General features: G+C 48.3%; 1 protein-coding gene across 2 annotated transcripts in view; it reads right to left on the bottom strand.

Moving 5' to 3' along the window:
• Positions 1 to 515: 515 nt before the first annotated feature.
• LOC106737833 (uncharacterized) overlaps positions 516 to 15244 on the bottom strand; it is a 33484-nt gene continuing 18755 nt past the window's right edge. For both annotated transcript variants that reach the window (XM_014599263.3, XM_019488990.2), the window contains exons 8-10: positions 10919 to 11038; positions 1583 to 1661; positions 516 to 735 (exon numbers count right to left, since the gene is read on the bottom strand). In XM_014599263.3, the coding sequence (XP_014454749.1) occupies positions 1593 to 1661; positions 10919 to 11038 (189 nt within the window). In that variant the 3' untranslated portion in view covers positions 516 to 735; positions 1583 to 1592. The remainder of the gene's footprint in view (positions 736 to 1582; positions 1662 to 10918; positions 11039 to 15244) is intronic.

Raw genomic sequence — 15244 nt, 5'->3', positions numbered from 1 at the left:
GGTGAAGTCTAAAAACTGGGTCCACAAGGAGCCAGGAGTCAAGCCGGGGTCATAGAAAGCCACAACTCAGACACTTCTGGCTTACCTTGCCCGAACCTAAGTCAGAGTTTCAGGTAAGTAGAGTCAAGGAACTACAAAGGGGTCAGGAACAAGCACCACAGCCTTTGCCCAGCTGTCTGTGGCTTGCTTTGAAAGGCTGAAATGGGCGGGAGCTGTTTCCTACAGACACAGGGTCCCAGAAATATCCTGATTGTTCAGCTGGGACCAGCTGGGCCCAGGGCCTGGTAGTCAGGGCACTTTCTGGAGAAGTAGACTACATCTGTTCAAATCCTTTTTCTGAATGAGTTCATGAGAGGGTTTGAACCTGCTTCCCAGGTGAATGTTCTAACTTCTGGACTTTATAGTGAAGGGCAGCATGCTTAATGCCCTTTGGTTGGCTGGTTATTTATTAGACACCAGTTCTTTGCCAAGTTTGACCTGAATTTGGCAACAGTTTCAGGATAAATAAAACAGTGTTTTCAACCAATAGTTTATTCAACTAAACAATTATATTAAAAAACTAAATACAAAAAAATAATTCCATGCCAATAGTGGCAATATCACAATGTTGAGTGATGTACTGCTTCCTTCCTCTCTACATATGGCAGCAGGCAGATGCTGGGGAGATTTGTGATGATACCCTGTCATATGATGACCTCTTTTTACCCTTGATGGACAAGGTTCCATTGCTCCAGCCTGTCAAATGAACCAGAGATTGTATTGAAATAGCAAATTCCTCCCCTCCCCCCTGGCCCCACCTCCACTGGCCTGTCCCATTAGCTGCTTCCCTCTGCCTTCTTCTTCTTCCTTCCCTCTTCTCCCTCCCTTTATGCTGATATAATTTCCCCACCTCTTACACTTACTTACCCTTCCTAATGGACCCAGCAAACAGCAAAGGAGAAACCAAGAGAAGATGCAGCTTTACCAGGAGAACAAGCAATCAGTGCAGCTCTGCCTGACCAGCAGTGAGTCAGCCCAGCACTGATGTGCTACAGAAGACTGGGGCTGGGCTCTTTGCCTTCTCAGCACCATTTTGCCCTTACTATCTGGACAATTTGTGATGTGTCCCCTGCCAGCTACTGAGAGCAGAATGGGGCCATCACATGACCAGAGACACACACACTCTTCATCTCCTAGTTCTTTTTCTCTATTTTCTCCATGTGCTAATGCAGATCACAAGAGCTAGGGAAAAGCTAAAATATGCATAACTCAATGGGAGGGGACTGTTTAAACAGAATTGATTTCACTGCTTCTGGCACACACATGTCCTTGGATGCCCAAGCATCAATCCAAATGTGCGGGCTGCTTCACAAGCAGACCCAAATCCAAATGGAATTGCCAAGTTCATGGAAAGACCCTATATCTGATAAATTCAGTGACTTCCCATAAAGCACTACTGTTTTTCATGGTACCAGGAACATTCTCCTCACCCAAGCTTTTAAAGTTGCTTCTAGACAAGTCCTCAAGTATGAAAAGTGCCCAATCTGTGTAATAATAGGAATTCTAGAATTAGGAAGCAAGTGCATTTTTCACATGTACTCACATGGGAGGGCTCATAACAGACTGACGTAGATGGGATGCAGTGATGATGGCTTCACATACAGCCATCTTGGTGAAAATTGCTGGGAGAAAATAAGAATATCTCAGAATGAAATATAGTTGAAATGTTTATTTCAAAACATATTTGGACCTCTCAAATGACTTTTTTTGCCCAAAACAAAAATTTTCACAAGAGCTGTTCATTTAGATTAACATTTTCCAATTTTTAATAAGAAGCCAAACCCTCTATTCCCCTCCCCTCCCCACCCAAAATTATTGGGTTTTGGATGTCAGAAAACAAACTGGTAACAAAAACAGAGAAAATGTTGCCAAATTGTTTTCAGAAACGATGTTTTTTTAGTGTTGGTTTTGCATGGAAAATATTGAACTAAAAACAAAGATGTTTCTAAACATGTCTCAACAATATTCTATGTCAACTACCTCTTCAAATCACTTTAAGCTGATTTTATGGAATTTCATATTGTGCCATTATTACAGAAAATATGGTCACATTTCCTTTCTTAGTTTAAATGGAGTTAGACTCAGTACTGCCCTGAAGGCCTCACAAGATGGTGAGACATCTGACAGCTCAACCAGAAAGGGCAGGAACATGTGGAAAATCTGGGGAGCTGCTACTGCTGGTTCAGATGAAGTGCAAAGGAATCAAATAGGAGACCAATCCCCACTAAAAGCAACAGGGAATCACAGATTCAGAGAGGAGATAGGAATAACTTGCGGGATTTTTCAGCCTCTAAAAGTCATGATCTGTTATGCACAGTCCTCAGATGGGACCCATGGGCACAGGAATGTGCTGCTAATCCCTCTCCACCCACATGCATTGGGACAACTAACCTCACTAACAAAAGGAAAAGGGCACAGCGCTAAACTTCTTCCTAGGAAAGGTGTGCACTGCTTACCTTCCCTCTGCTCCTGGGAAGAGGGAATCTGGTAGCATGTTTACTCACACCACAGAGAGGGAGGTTGTGCCACTAACCTCCCCGTAACGTGTGGGTGAGGAGAGCTGCTAGCCTGCTCTGAGGAATGGGCTGCGCTGCTCAACAGTGTGCTGCCCCTTCAGCTTCCCAAACAGGTACAGGAGAGGGATGTCACTTTACCATCATTTGGAAGTCTTAAGGGAGTGTAATAATCTAGTAAAGGCTGATGGGGGTTCTTAAATACAGTTTCCATCTTTTGCTTCAGGTAAATCCTTAAGGAGATTTAAGAAGCCTTTCTTTACCTTCTCCAAATCATCCACAAAGCTGAAGAAAAGTTGGTCATTTTGGGAATGGTCCAAGACCATGCCCTGAGGCAACCAGAGGCTTGGTCCTCCACAGAGGCACTCTGGTAGCCAGCCAGAGTGTCTCTCTGGCTGGCCCTCACCCAGCGCTGAAGCCCGCTGCCTGCTCGTGCAGGGCAAGCAGCGTGCCAGCCACAGGAAACTGGACCTGGGCTCCTACCGGTAAGTCGGGTGTCGGGGGAGCTAGAGGAGTGGGGAGGGGACTATGGGGGGGACCCCTGCTGTCCCCGCCCACTCCCTCAGCCCCTCCCATCACTGCCCCGCCCAGCCCCAGCCCTATCCCCCACCTGCCCCCTGAGGCCCCCTGATCGCTGCCCTGCCCGGCTCCGGCATCCTGGTAATTAAAAAAAAAAAAGCCTGCGCTCACTGGCACTAGCAGCTGCCGTTGGAGTCACTGGGGCCACGTGGCAGAGCCCTGCCCTGAGCAGCACAGGGCCCAGGTGACGGCCGCAGCGGCCCCAGCTGCTCAACAGCGTGTGAAGCCGTGTGGTGCCCTGCCAACCCGGGCCGCACCCGTGCAGTGGCTGTGTGGGTGCCAGCTGGCCAGGACCAGGCCCTGCTGCCCCCGCTGTCATGTGCTGCATGGAGGGGCTCTGCCACGGGGCCCACGTGACACCCATGGTAGCTGCTACTGCCAGTGACTGCGGGGGTTTTGGGGGATTTGGTTTTTTTTAGCCCTGGACAGCTGGGGCTGGGCTGGGGGTGGGGGGGAGGGCAGCATCAGGGGGTGGGGCTGGGTGGGGGAGCTATTAGAGAGCCCTGCTGTCCCCTGCTGTGTGGGGGGGCTCTGCCACAAGGCCCCAGAGCCCCTGCTACTGCAAAGTGAGTGCAAGGATTTTTTTTTTAAGTGCTGGGAGGCTGGGGCCAGTGGGGCAGCCATTGCAGGAGCTGGAGCGGGAAACAGGGGATGGGGCCAGGTGGGGCAGCCATCAGGGGGCTGGGGGTGCAAGCAAGGGGTGGGGCTGCAGGAGCCAGGGGGGGATGGCGCCAGGTGAGGCAGCAATCTGGGCAGGTCAAGGAGCAAGCAGGGGCATGTGGGCCCTGCAGAGGGGTGGTAGCACCTGTGGGGGCCATGTGGCCCCTGTTGGGCAGGCTGTAACCCCTGTTGGGGGTCTGTAGCCCTCTGGGGAGCAGCAAAACATATAGGTATTTAGAATTAATTTTATTATGATGCTAGAGACACTGGTGGGCTTCCAAATTGCTTTAAGACTATAGATATATCAGTAAAACATTGCCCAACTGATTGCGCTCTCTCTCTCTCTCTCTCTCTCTCTCTCTCTCTCTGTATATATATATATATAGTGGTCTTTTGTTTTAATTTTGGAGGAACATGCATTTCAGGGTATTTTACAGAGTGACTTTGGGATTGTTTTTTCAGGGATTTTTCAGTTTTCTTAATAGGGAACACCAGAATTCCTGCTAGGGAGGCAAGTGGCAGGACACTGCCTGCTCAGAGCTGGCACCTTGGACCCAGCTGGAGGTGGCTGACCTCCTGGCCAATTGGGGCCAGGAGGACATGCTTTGACAGTTCAAAGCAGGCCACCATACTGGACACCTTACTGCAGGCCACATCTTCTGGGCAATAGCTGCTCAGATGGCCAGGCAAGGTGCACACATGGTAGTAGTGCCACACAAAGGTCAACCCTGCAGCCGCAGCCCACTGGCAGCTGGTGCAGAGGGTCAGATGCCTCTACTAGCTGTGCAGTCCCTATCTGGGTCTGGCAGGTGTGCAGCAGGTCACAGCCAGGAGGCAGCCCCCACTGCCAGACTGCTGCAGTGGGTAAAGGGTGCAGGGAACTCTCAGGGCTGCTTCAGCAATCCAGCTGGCACAAGGGGTAGTGTCTCCAGGTACCAATTGGCTGGGTCCCAGAAGCTCCTGAGAGCTAGTAGCCCTGAGCTACTTGACAGAGCAGCTTTTTGTACTGATGAGGCCAGGACAGGGTCCCAGGCCACAGATTTTTGTACTGATGGGGCAGAGGTGCTGGCCCCTGGCTCTAGCTCACCTTGGCTGCAGATCCAGGAGGAGCCAGACAGGTTTATTTTGCCCTAAATGGCACAATTTGCCCCACACCAAAGTGCATGTACAGGCACATGTGCTGAGGCAAAAAGCCCGGGATCAAATTTGCACCGCTTCTATTTGAGCTGCTGCAAGCGCACATGCCCCTTGTCTTCAATCTTATCTTTTCCATTTAGCTTTATTCTTCTCCTGGTACAGACTGGATTCTTCAGCCTTTTCAGTATGATTTACCATTTGGTAACTTGTTTATTGACATATAGCTGACTCTGCTTTTACCATTCATTCATTCATTCATTCATTCATTCATTCATTCATATATCCAAATATATATATAAAGACACAATAACAAAAGATAAAGATACAATAACAAACTTAATTTGTAATAGCAACTTAAAATCACTACATTAAAACATAAAATAAAATGACTGCTATACTCATGCTAAACACTATTGATTTATACTAAAGCTTAATTAAAACTAAATATTATTAAAATAAAACAAATGCAAATTAGCTTAAAAAAAAACCAATGCTGGTACAACATAGTACGTTACTGCTCAGTAAGCAGGAATAGACCGGCATCTACATGTGCAGGCATTATAGGGCATTAAGGCTGTGTGGACTGACTTGGGACTAAAGTTAGTAACATTGCACACACAATGATACTGCACAGTAAGGCGTCTACATGTGCGTTACTGTGCAGCATCTAATTGGGCATAAATTTGATACCTGCATGATCCAGATATCAAATTTATGCTCAAGTCTGATACTGCTATAATAAAATATTGGCTTCCACTATTTATCAGGAACATCATGTTGGTAACAGGCTGGTAAATTCACTGATTCTACCTGGGAACCTGTCATAAAGACTAATCGGCACTTCAGAACTTTTTCCTTTCACATGAACTACATGTTACAGAAAATGTTAAGGAGCATTTACTAATGGCATTAACTACCAACTAAAACTCCATTGATCAAAGCAGAATGTGAGGTGCCCTGCCCTCGGTTTGCTTTGTCTGTTAAGCTTGCTAGCTTAGACCCCCCCACAAACATTATTTTTATTTTGGTAGTACTAGAGGCATCTACACATGCCTCTTTTAGGAGCGATTAGCCTAAAATCACCACTTTTAAGGTGCATTAAGGGCACAGGTCTACACATGTGCACCCTTAATGCACCTTAAAAATGGTGATTTAATAAGAATCATGCCTAAGTATGATACCTGAATAAAGCAGGTATTAAACTTAGGTACAAATAGTTATGGTACCTTAAGAGACATGTAGATGTCTTAAGGTGCCTTAATGTGTGTATGTCAACTGAGTGGGCTGGAGCTGAGCCTGCAGACCCCTGCGCTGCTGCCAGGCACGACCAAAAAGAAGCCTTGGTGGGTGCTGTTCTCCAAGGCGCAGACACTGGAGCCGGAGCAGTAGTTCCAGCAGCAGCATTATCTGTCAGTGTGCTGACTGACTTGTGACTAAGCCCCTGACACTGCTTCTTCTTGGTGGTGCCAGGCAGCAACACAGGCACCCACAGACTCAGCTCCGGCCAGCTCTTGACTGATTCTGGGGAGTCAGGAACACAGGGAGGGGGTTAGAGCCATGGCTGGGGCTGGGACTGGGACTGGGCTGATCGTGTCTAGGGGGACTGGAGGCTCCCACCCCCTCAGCCGGTGCTGGGCTGTACCACCCAGCTATGCTGCTGAAGGCTTTGGGGTGCCAGCAGGCAGTTTGGTACCCCGTGGCCAGGCCCAGCACTGAATGCAGCTGCCTTGAGTTGTTAAAGCAGCCTGGGGGCTCAGGTGTGCCCTTTGCTCACTTGGAGCCAAGCCACCTCTGGTTGCAGTCCAGCAGCCCCAGCTCTGCATGTGCCACTGACAGATCCTCGGGTGTGCCCCATGCCTTTCTCTGTGCTTCACAGCCAGGAATGCACTCATTGTTCGTGCTGCGCCCAGCCACTTTCCCAGCATGGCACTTGCCCACTGCCCACAGGCCCCAACACAGCTGTGTATGGGGGGGGGGGGACCTGTCCAGGGTGCTGGTTATGCTGAGGCACATTATGTTTAAGCACGTGTAAATTCACATGTAGACACACCCTGGCTGTAGCACTACAACAAATGAAATGCTATGGGCAGCCACACATTTAAAGCGCCCTGGTTACAGCACAGAGTTGTCACAAAGGCACGCTCCAGCCAGGGAGCAATACAGAACTGCTCCATAGCCAGCTGGAGCTGCTCTTGTGTTGTCTGGGAGCCCATTAGAGATCCCCATGTTTAATGGGCTGCTAGTGTTGGAACACCACTAGCCCTTTACATTTTCAGGGTTGCTAGCAGTTTGTCACCCTTGCTGGGCAGTCTAAACCCCAATCAGGCCCTGGTGCAACTTGCACAAGTCTGTCAATCTTGCTACCAGGGAACAAGTGACAGGGCTGTCTGAGGGTCCCCCATAGAGACAGAAGCTGATCCCAGGACTGTGCCCCCTATTGGCCTTTGCCATTTGCACTGGAGGCAAGCATGAAGGGGCTCCTTGCAAGCACAGCAGGAACCACTGTGGGGTGCAGATGCCCACAACAGCCTCTGCTGCCACTTGCAAGGTATCCCCTTAGCCTTACTGCCCAAGCAGGGCTATTCCCGGGCACCCTGTGAGGTGAGGGCAAGTTCTGCTTGCAGTCCCCAGCTTTGCAGGGCCTCGGGCTGTTCAGGGTTGCTCCTCAGGTAACAGGGGTGTAGGTTGTCTGATTGCCACCTCACCAACCTTAAAAAGGCTTTCACCCAACAAGGACACTCCCCCAGAGAGATAGATCGCACGTTTGAAAGAGCCACTTGGATACCACGTGAAGAACTGCTTCAGTACAGAAGAAGAACCCCCACAAATCGCACACTGCTGGTTATGACATATCACCCCTCCCTTGAACCTGTACAGAAAATCCTCAAACAATTGCAACCCATACTAGAAAGAGACCCTATTCTTAAAAAGATCTTCCCAGAGCCACCCATCCTAGCCTTCAAACAAGCACCAAACCTCGCTAACCTCATCACCAGAAGCAAACTTCCTCAGGCCCAGAACACACCAAAAGGATCCAGACCGTGCCATGACAAGAAATGCAAAACCTGCCAACACATCTCCACCACCCCCACAATTACTACACCCCACAACAGAGCCATCAGCATTCCTGGATCTTACAGCTGCACCTCCAGAAATGTAATATATCTCATCCAATCCTCCAAATGCCCTGATGGAAAATACATAGGAGAGACCAAACAACAACTGCGCACCAGAATGATTGCACACCAGAAATCTATTAAAGACAGAAATACCCAATTACCTGTGGGGGCACATTTCTCACAAGAAAACCACTCTCTCTCCAATCTCTCAGTCCTGATCCTCAAAGGAAACTTACAAAACACTTCCCAGAGATGAGCCTATGAACTCCACTTCATCAACCTCCTGGATACTAAAAATCATGGACTAAATATAGACATTGGATTTATGACACATTATAATCTGCCTGACATCTGACTCCCCAGGTATCTCTCCACTTTCATCCCCCTTCTCTCTCTCCTCCCCCCCAGCCTGTCTCTCACCCATTGACTCCTCAATCTACATTTTCACTGACTACCTGTCTTGTATGCAGACCAGCCCAGCCACTGGCTTCTTTACTTTTCATTCCATCCAGGAAGAGCACACATCAACTGCTGAAACTTCCTTAGCCTGACAAAGGGTTTTTGAACCCGAAAGCTTGCTTAATAATTATTTTCCAACTATTTGGGTTGGTCTAATAAAAGATATCAGATTCACCCAAGGAACCTTGTCTCCTCAGGTAACAGGACTTTTAAAAAGTGCATGGGCAGGCCAGCACCAAGGAGCAGGTCTCTCCAGCGTGTTACCTGTCAGCTCTGTGTTCTTGGGGAACCCTGGCACAGTACACAGCCTGTCTGACTCACAAAGGACTCACCCCTCCCCACCTCTGCCTGAACAAGAGCTGATTAGAGGAAGGACTTACAAAAGACAATGAAGATGCAGTGGGAGACGCACCTAAAGCCCTCCAGACAAGGGTGATAGGAGTAAAGTAACTCCCCTGGTCTCATTTACATGGGAGATGGGACAGGAAAGCACCTTCATTAGCATTCAGGATGGAGAACAGAGATTCCAAGGCAAGGACCGCACTGAACTCTGGGACCAGAGAAGCAGGGGAGCACTGCATGATGGGAGATCCCTGCTCCAAATGCTAATCAACCCACATCCACACACACTCAGCTCAGCATTTATCAAACCAATTCTAGTAATGACTCCTTCATTGGTACCCAAATCACTGAATCTGCCTGTCTGTGTTGTGAGCTCCCTCAGAGTAATGTCACCTATAGTCAGGAGTGATCAGTTCCTATTATCCACCATATGAGCCATCATTTACCCATAAACAAACCTAGTGTTCTCCCTTGAGCCATTGTTAGTTCTCTACAAAAACCCCTACTCAAGCTCAAGTTTCTGTCCGGGGGCTTGGATCCAAAAGCTGCACCAGTTCCACTCCTTTTCTGCCTGGAATCCTTCCACTGGTCATGCTCAGAACTCTGCCTGTCTGCCAGCTCCAGCAACACCTGGGAACCTTGACTGGTTCAAGCTTTGCCAAATGGTGAGACCCCCAACTCTCTCTCTCTCTCTCTGACTCCAGGAACCTGACTTTTGCTTTCTTATTCCACAGCTTTCTAAACCTGACTTTTGCTGATCAAACCTGAGCTAGACTTCCCCAAATACCTAATTGAAACTATGTAATACTGTAACTTTTATTTGTTTCTCTTGTATGGCTATTACTACTGGTATCATCATAAGTTCATATACCTGGCAATAAATAACTTTTATGGTCAAGCTCGTTTCTATACTCTTTCTCTGAACCCTGCTTACTCTTCCTTCCCCTTGACCTCCCCATTTGCTCTGTAACAATGTTTCTTTTAACTAAGCCAAAGATCCCTGTAATGCCCAAAACTATGGTGGGGTCTGCTCATCAAGGGAGTTACTACTAGGTCCGTTGTGACAAGAGATTGGGACGTGCTGAGTTTTGAGGCACATGAGGGTATCAGCTGAAAGTGCTGATCGGGCCCAGCCTGCTTAGACATACTCTGTTAGCATGTGTGTATGTGCGTCTAACTGTATTTATTATAGTCCTGCTAAAATAAGGGATGAACTGAGTTCAAGGCACATGAGGGTGTCAGCCTGTCAATGCTGAATATCCTGGCCTAACTCAGATGTGCTCTGTTAACCCATGTACTTGTGTCTGACTGCATTTTACTGTTGCCCTGATGAACGGAGTTCAAGGCATATGAGGGCGTTAGCCTATCAATGCTGAATAACCCGACCTGCCTCAGGCATGCCCTGTTAATCTGTGTGTGCATGTTCATATATAGTTTGACTTATTCGGTGGTTGGAGGAAACCAGCCCCATTGAAACTGAGGGCTGCAAGATAGCTCCATTTGGGGTGAGGACTTGCAGAAGGGAGAGATACAGCTCCATATAGAAACTCAAGTGACACAAGCAGCACATTGATGGAATTACAGAGACCCCAGAAACATACCCCTATAAAATGAGTGTACCCCAAAGTGATGGGCAAATCTGGTAACAAGTGCCATACTGCATGTGTGCCCAGACCCTTAAAGGGCCTGTGAGAAGCCTGGGAGCCATGTAAAGTTTCTGGGTCTCAGGCTGCCTGAGAGCAGGGAACACAGGTTTCCTCCACCAGGTGGTCTTTGCCCTGGCAGTCCTGTCTCTGTTGATGCCGGGTGCCAGTTCAGACAGGGCAGCTTGCAAGCCTCCATGACAGCTCACACTGGGCAGGTTGCAAGGGAGCCAGCTGCTCTCCCCATTTGAATCAGCAACTTTTGTCATGGGTCCACTAGATCTGTGGCAGATTGGCCATTTCTTTCTCTGGACAAGTTCTTTTACTGTATGGCACATTACCAGTGGCTGTACTGGTCGACAGTATAAAGTAGTGACATTCTGCAGTGGAATGACTGCTCTCAGATTACCTACTGAGTCCCTCTTACCTGGTAAGGAGCAGAGAATGGTTTGACTGGAGATGAAACACTTGCGACTTTCTCCCTCAACACATCAGTCTGGGCTGGTTTCACTTGTTGGTGGTTTTGAAGAGACTGTTTTCTGGGCAACTGAAGAGGAGATGTATGGAGTGTAAGTAAAAGGGACAGGAGACCCCATGGTCCCAGAGCCCTCCCAAAGTAGGTTATGAGAACAAAAGAAAATCCTCATGTGCACTGCAGGAGTGGTATGGGGGAGAGAGCAGGGTCTGGGAATAGTGGTGGGGAGAGGTCAGTCAGGTGGAAGATGGAGCAAGGTGGCAGTGCTTTCAGGTGTGTCAGATCATAACAGTGGGTCAGCTTGGAATATTGAAATCTAGATTACTGAGTGATGTTCATTTTTAGTGCCGCTGGAGGAAAGCCTCCTCTGATTGATTTCCTGTGTGCAACACTGCTCCTCTTCCTGGGGCAGAGCAATCTCCTCTGCCTTGCAGAAGCCTAAAATCAGTTTTGGACTGGTGAGCTCTGAGTGAATTAGACATATTGCAGTTTGGGCAGTGGTGGCAAGAGATAGAAACTTCTCACTGGCAAGGAGGCAGGCAGTTGTGCACAGAGTAGAGCAGGTGGGAGGACTGCATGGGCTTGTCAGAGGGACAGTGAGTGGTGCAGCATGGGCAGGGGGGTGAGAGACTCCGGGCAGAGTGCAGGAGGGTTCAGCACCCACCCGTGTGTATCTGCATGTGTGAGGGAGGTGTTTGCCCCTCCCACCCTGGAGCTGGCACCAGTCAATGTGGGAGCAGGTTGTGGAGCTGCTTCCTGGGCTGGTGAGTCAGTGGGAAAAGGGAAGGGGCAAAGCTGCTTGCCCACATCTCGAGACAGCACCATCCTTCCCCCCAGGTTTGGGAAGCCGAAACTGGGAGGAGGGGTTGCTGCTGCTGGACGCTGGTCACCACCATGGGAGTGTGGCTAGGCCAGTCTGCTCGTGGACCACCGACTTTCTCATTTGGATGACAATAGTGCCAATCTGTGCAAATAAAACAAGGCACCCTAAGGTCCAGAGTGCTTCTTGCCTAGGGGCACCTCTCCCCATCCTGGCTACTGCATCTGGGAAAACAGGAACATCTCCATCCTAGATCCTGCTCCGTCCTCTGCATTCTTGTCATCAGTAAAACCAACCTCCCACTTATCTCTATCCCACCCTCCCTCTCTGGCTTTCTGTGCATGTCTAAAAGATGCAGGCACCTTAGAAAAGTACATGGGACAGACAGAGCCCCTAAGACCTGGACCGTGAGCTCAGACAAGGTAATGCTGTGTTTACTGCCAGCCCCTGAGTATGTGGGAAGCAACCACTGCTGCTTAAAGGCTGCTGCTCTCCCTCCCACAACTGTCATGGATAAAATGGTAGGATCGTTAAATAGGGATAATTTATGGGATTTGCTATATTCCCTAAATCAGATACGGGAATCAGATAAGCTGGCAGAAGGAAATGACATAAGAATGGTAAAAGTGGCCTTGGGAGAAAAATTGTTCCTTATTGTCTGGAAAGGTTTGTAAGGGTGGAGAAAGAAACATAATGGCCATCATGAGCGATGTTGCAAGAGTATTTGCGAATGATGGGATGCTGTCCACGGTAGTTAGATATGTACAAAAACTGGGTAAAGATGCTAAAATATTTATAAATAAGTTGTGGCTAGCCTTCCAGATAGGGGTCAATTTAAACATGCCCGGCAGGACAATATATGAGGGATGCTAATCCATTGTTCAAACAGTTCCTGTTTCGTGTACTCAACAGGGAAATGAAAAGCAAGTTCCCATTGCTGTGAGATTTAGGGTTAGACTGGGAGACAATTCAAGATGCAGTACTGCATGTGCAATGCAGTACTGCATGTGCAATGCAGTAATGGATCCTATCAGAAAGGGAAAGGAAAAGTCTTAATTGTTACATTTAGTAATAATGGACTGATGAGGACAAAGAAGTCTGTGGGAGAAAAAAGGGAAGGCTTCAGGGAACCAACAAAAAGTCAGAATCCTGTACAGCGCAGATCTGGCACCAGCTTATTAAACAGGAAAAAGGAGAAGAAGTAGATGGCCTGCCTACTGTACAGTTATTTTGATGATTATCCCATCACAAATAATGGGGAGGGCTTGGACCTAATGCTTCACCTCCGAGGTGTTTCTGGTATCTCGTTTTCTGATAGCCCCCTTTTTCTAGTACCCATAAAATATGACAGCTGGGGGGCGGTCCTCTAGTGAAAGTGCAGTTTGGATGTGATAAACATAGTCAGGCACTGAGGCAAACAAAGCTAATCAACATGGGTGCTTTGTTTTAAATTGTGAAGAGGCTCAATTCTCACACTAGAAGCAAGGAAGGGGAAAGAGGCTTGAAGGGTTTAAGGGAAAATAATCATTAGTACCCTTCCCACAGGTGAAGCCATTTGGAATAGGGACCCAATAGGCTGCAGTCACATGCCAAATGATAAAATGATGGCAGCAAGGAATAGTGGGCATAGATAGCTTTAAAAAAATACAAATAACTGGTTCTGAGTAATAAAACCATGTTTTTTCAGATGGAAGGTAGCATGGTGGATGAGCTCCCCCATGTGGTTGTGGCAAGGCATGTATGTGCTGCTCTCAAAGCTAGAGAAAGCATAATGAAACCTGAATGGGAAAAAGATGTCCAGACTAAAGCTGATAAGTGCCCACAGACGAGAGCCCAACATAAATTGGAATATGGGAAAACTGAAGCCCTGCCGTTAATTGCTGGACCTAATCCCCTACCCCAAAACAATACATATATCCAACTGAGGCTGACTGCTGACTTCAAGAAACCATAAACACTTTGCTAGGACAGGACGTGGCAGTAAAACAGCAGAGTACCAACAATGCCCCCCATCTGGCTTGTAAGAAAAGTGTGGAGGATTCAAACAGGAGATCAAACCCCTCTAAAAGGAACAGGGGATCACAGATACAGAGGGTGCATTAACACAAGACATTTACTGCACAGTTGACTAATTAGCTGCACAGTAAAAGTCATGCATCTACACGTGCGCTCCTATTCGGCCAGAGTAAACTAATTTACTCCACAGCAGGATAGTACTTATAAAGACAAGTACTATCCTGCTGCAGAGTAACAAACTCCACAGCAGCACACATGTAGATGCTGCCCCAGCTGGCAGGGGCACAAGGGATACATACACACATACTAAGCCAACTTAAAATAAGGTGACTTAACTAAAGCAGCTTAACTATGCTGACTTAAGTTAAGCCATGAAGCAGCATACACCCATACAGCTCCTTCACATGGTGACAGCCATCTTCTGAGCTAAGTAGACCTAACTAATGCAGCTCAACATAATACTCCTTGGAAGTGTATTATCTTGTGCCACAATTAAGCCAACTCTGCTCCATCTATGTTTGTACACTCTGACAGTTAAATCATCTTTAAAAAAGTTAAGCTGGCTTAACTGTCAGAAAGTGAGTGTGTGTGTACACATCTGAGGCTACTTCAGTGCGGGGGGCTGCCTACCAGATAGCCATGCGCTGAAGCACCCTTATGCCCCAGACAGCCCCTCCACAGCATGTTGAGCTGGAAGGAGGAGCCCTAGGCTGGCAGGCTGAACCCCTGCGCCCCATGCCAGCTGGGGCTGCTACATCCCAGCCGAACATACTGTGCATAAATAAACTCTGGGGCTCATTGCTCCAGAGATTATTGCTCCAGAACTTATTCCTCCACATTAATTGCATGTGTAGGTGTACCCAGAGAGGAGACAGGAATAATATGGGGGATTTTTCAGCTTCTGACAGTCATGAATCTGCTATTCCCAGTCATCAGACTGAAACTGTGGGTCAGTAAAATGTCAATGAGAGACACAGAAATGTGCTCCTCCATGCATTGGGATAGCTAATAGGGATACGCGAAGTGCGCCCTATTCGATTCAGATTCAGATTAAGCCTGAATCAGGGACAGTGATTCAATTAGTTGATTTGGATCCACATGCTTGGCAGCGAACCCGGAAGTGGACTGGAAGTGCTTGCAGTCCACTTCTGGGTCTGCCAGGAAGCATACTGGGGGGCCCCCCCATGTCTCCCCAGCTCAGCAACTGACCACAGAGGGACCCCAGGTGCCCCCAGTAGACCAAGAAGGCACCAGTCACCGATCCAGGGGAGTGCAGAGGCATGCTCCCTGGTGGACCTGGAAGTGGACCAAAAGTGCTTCTGGTCCACTTCCAGGTCTGCTGCCAAGTGCACTGGGGAGCCCCCCGCACTTCTGTGGGATGGTCCATGAGCCCCAGCACTGCAGCATTCACAAGCCCCTGCTACCTAGAGGTATGTACAAAA

This window comes from Alligator mississippiensis, chromosome 10 (genome assembly GCF_030867095.1).
Source record: "Alligator mississippiensis isolate rAllMis1 chromosome 10, rAllMis1, whole genome shotgun sequence".
In the NCBI taxonomy this organism is placed as follows: Eukaryota; Metazoa; Chordata; order Crocodylia; family Alligatoridae; genus Alligator; species Alligator mississippiensis.
The sequence above is the reverse complement of the archived record's forward strand: the minus strand, read 5'-3'. Positions and strand labels throughout refer to the sequence as shown.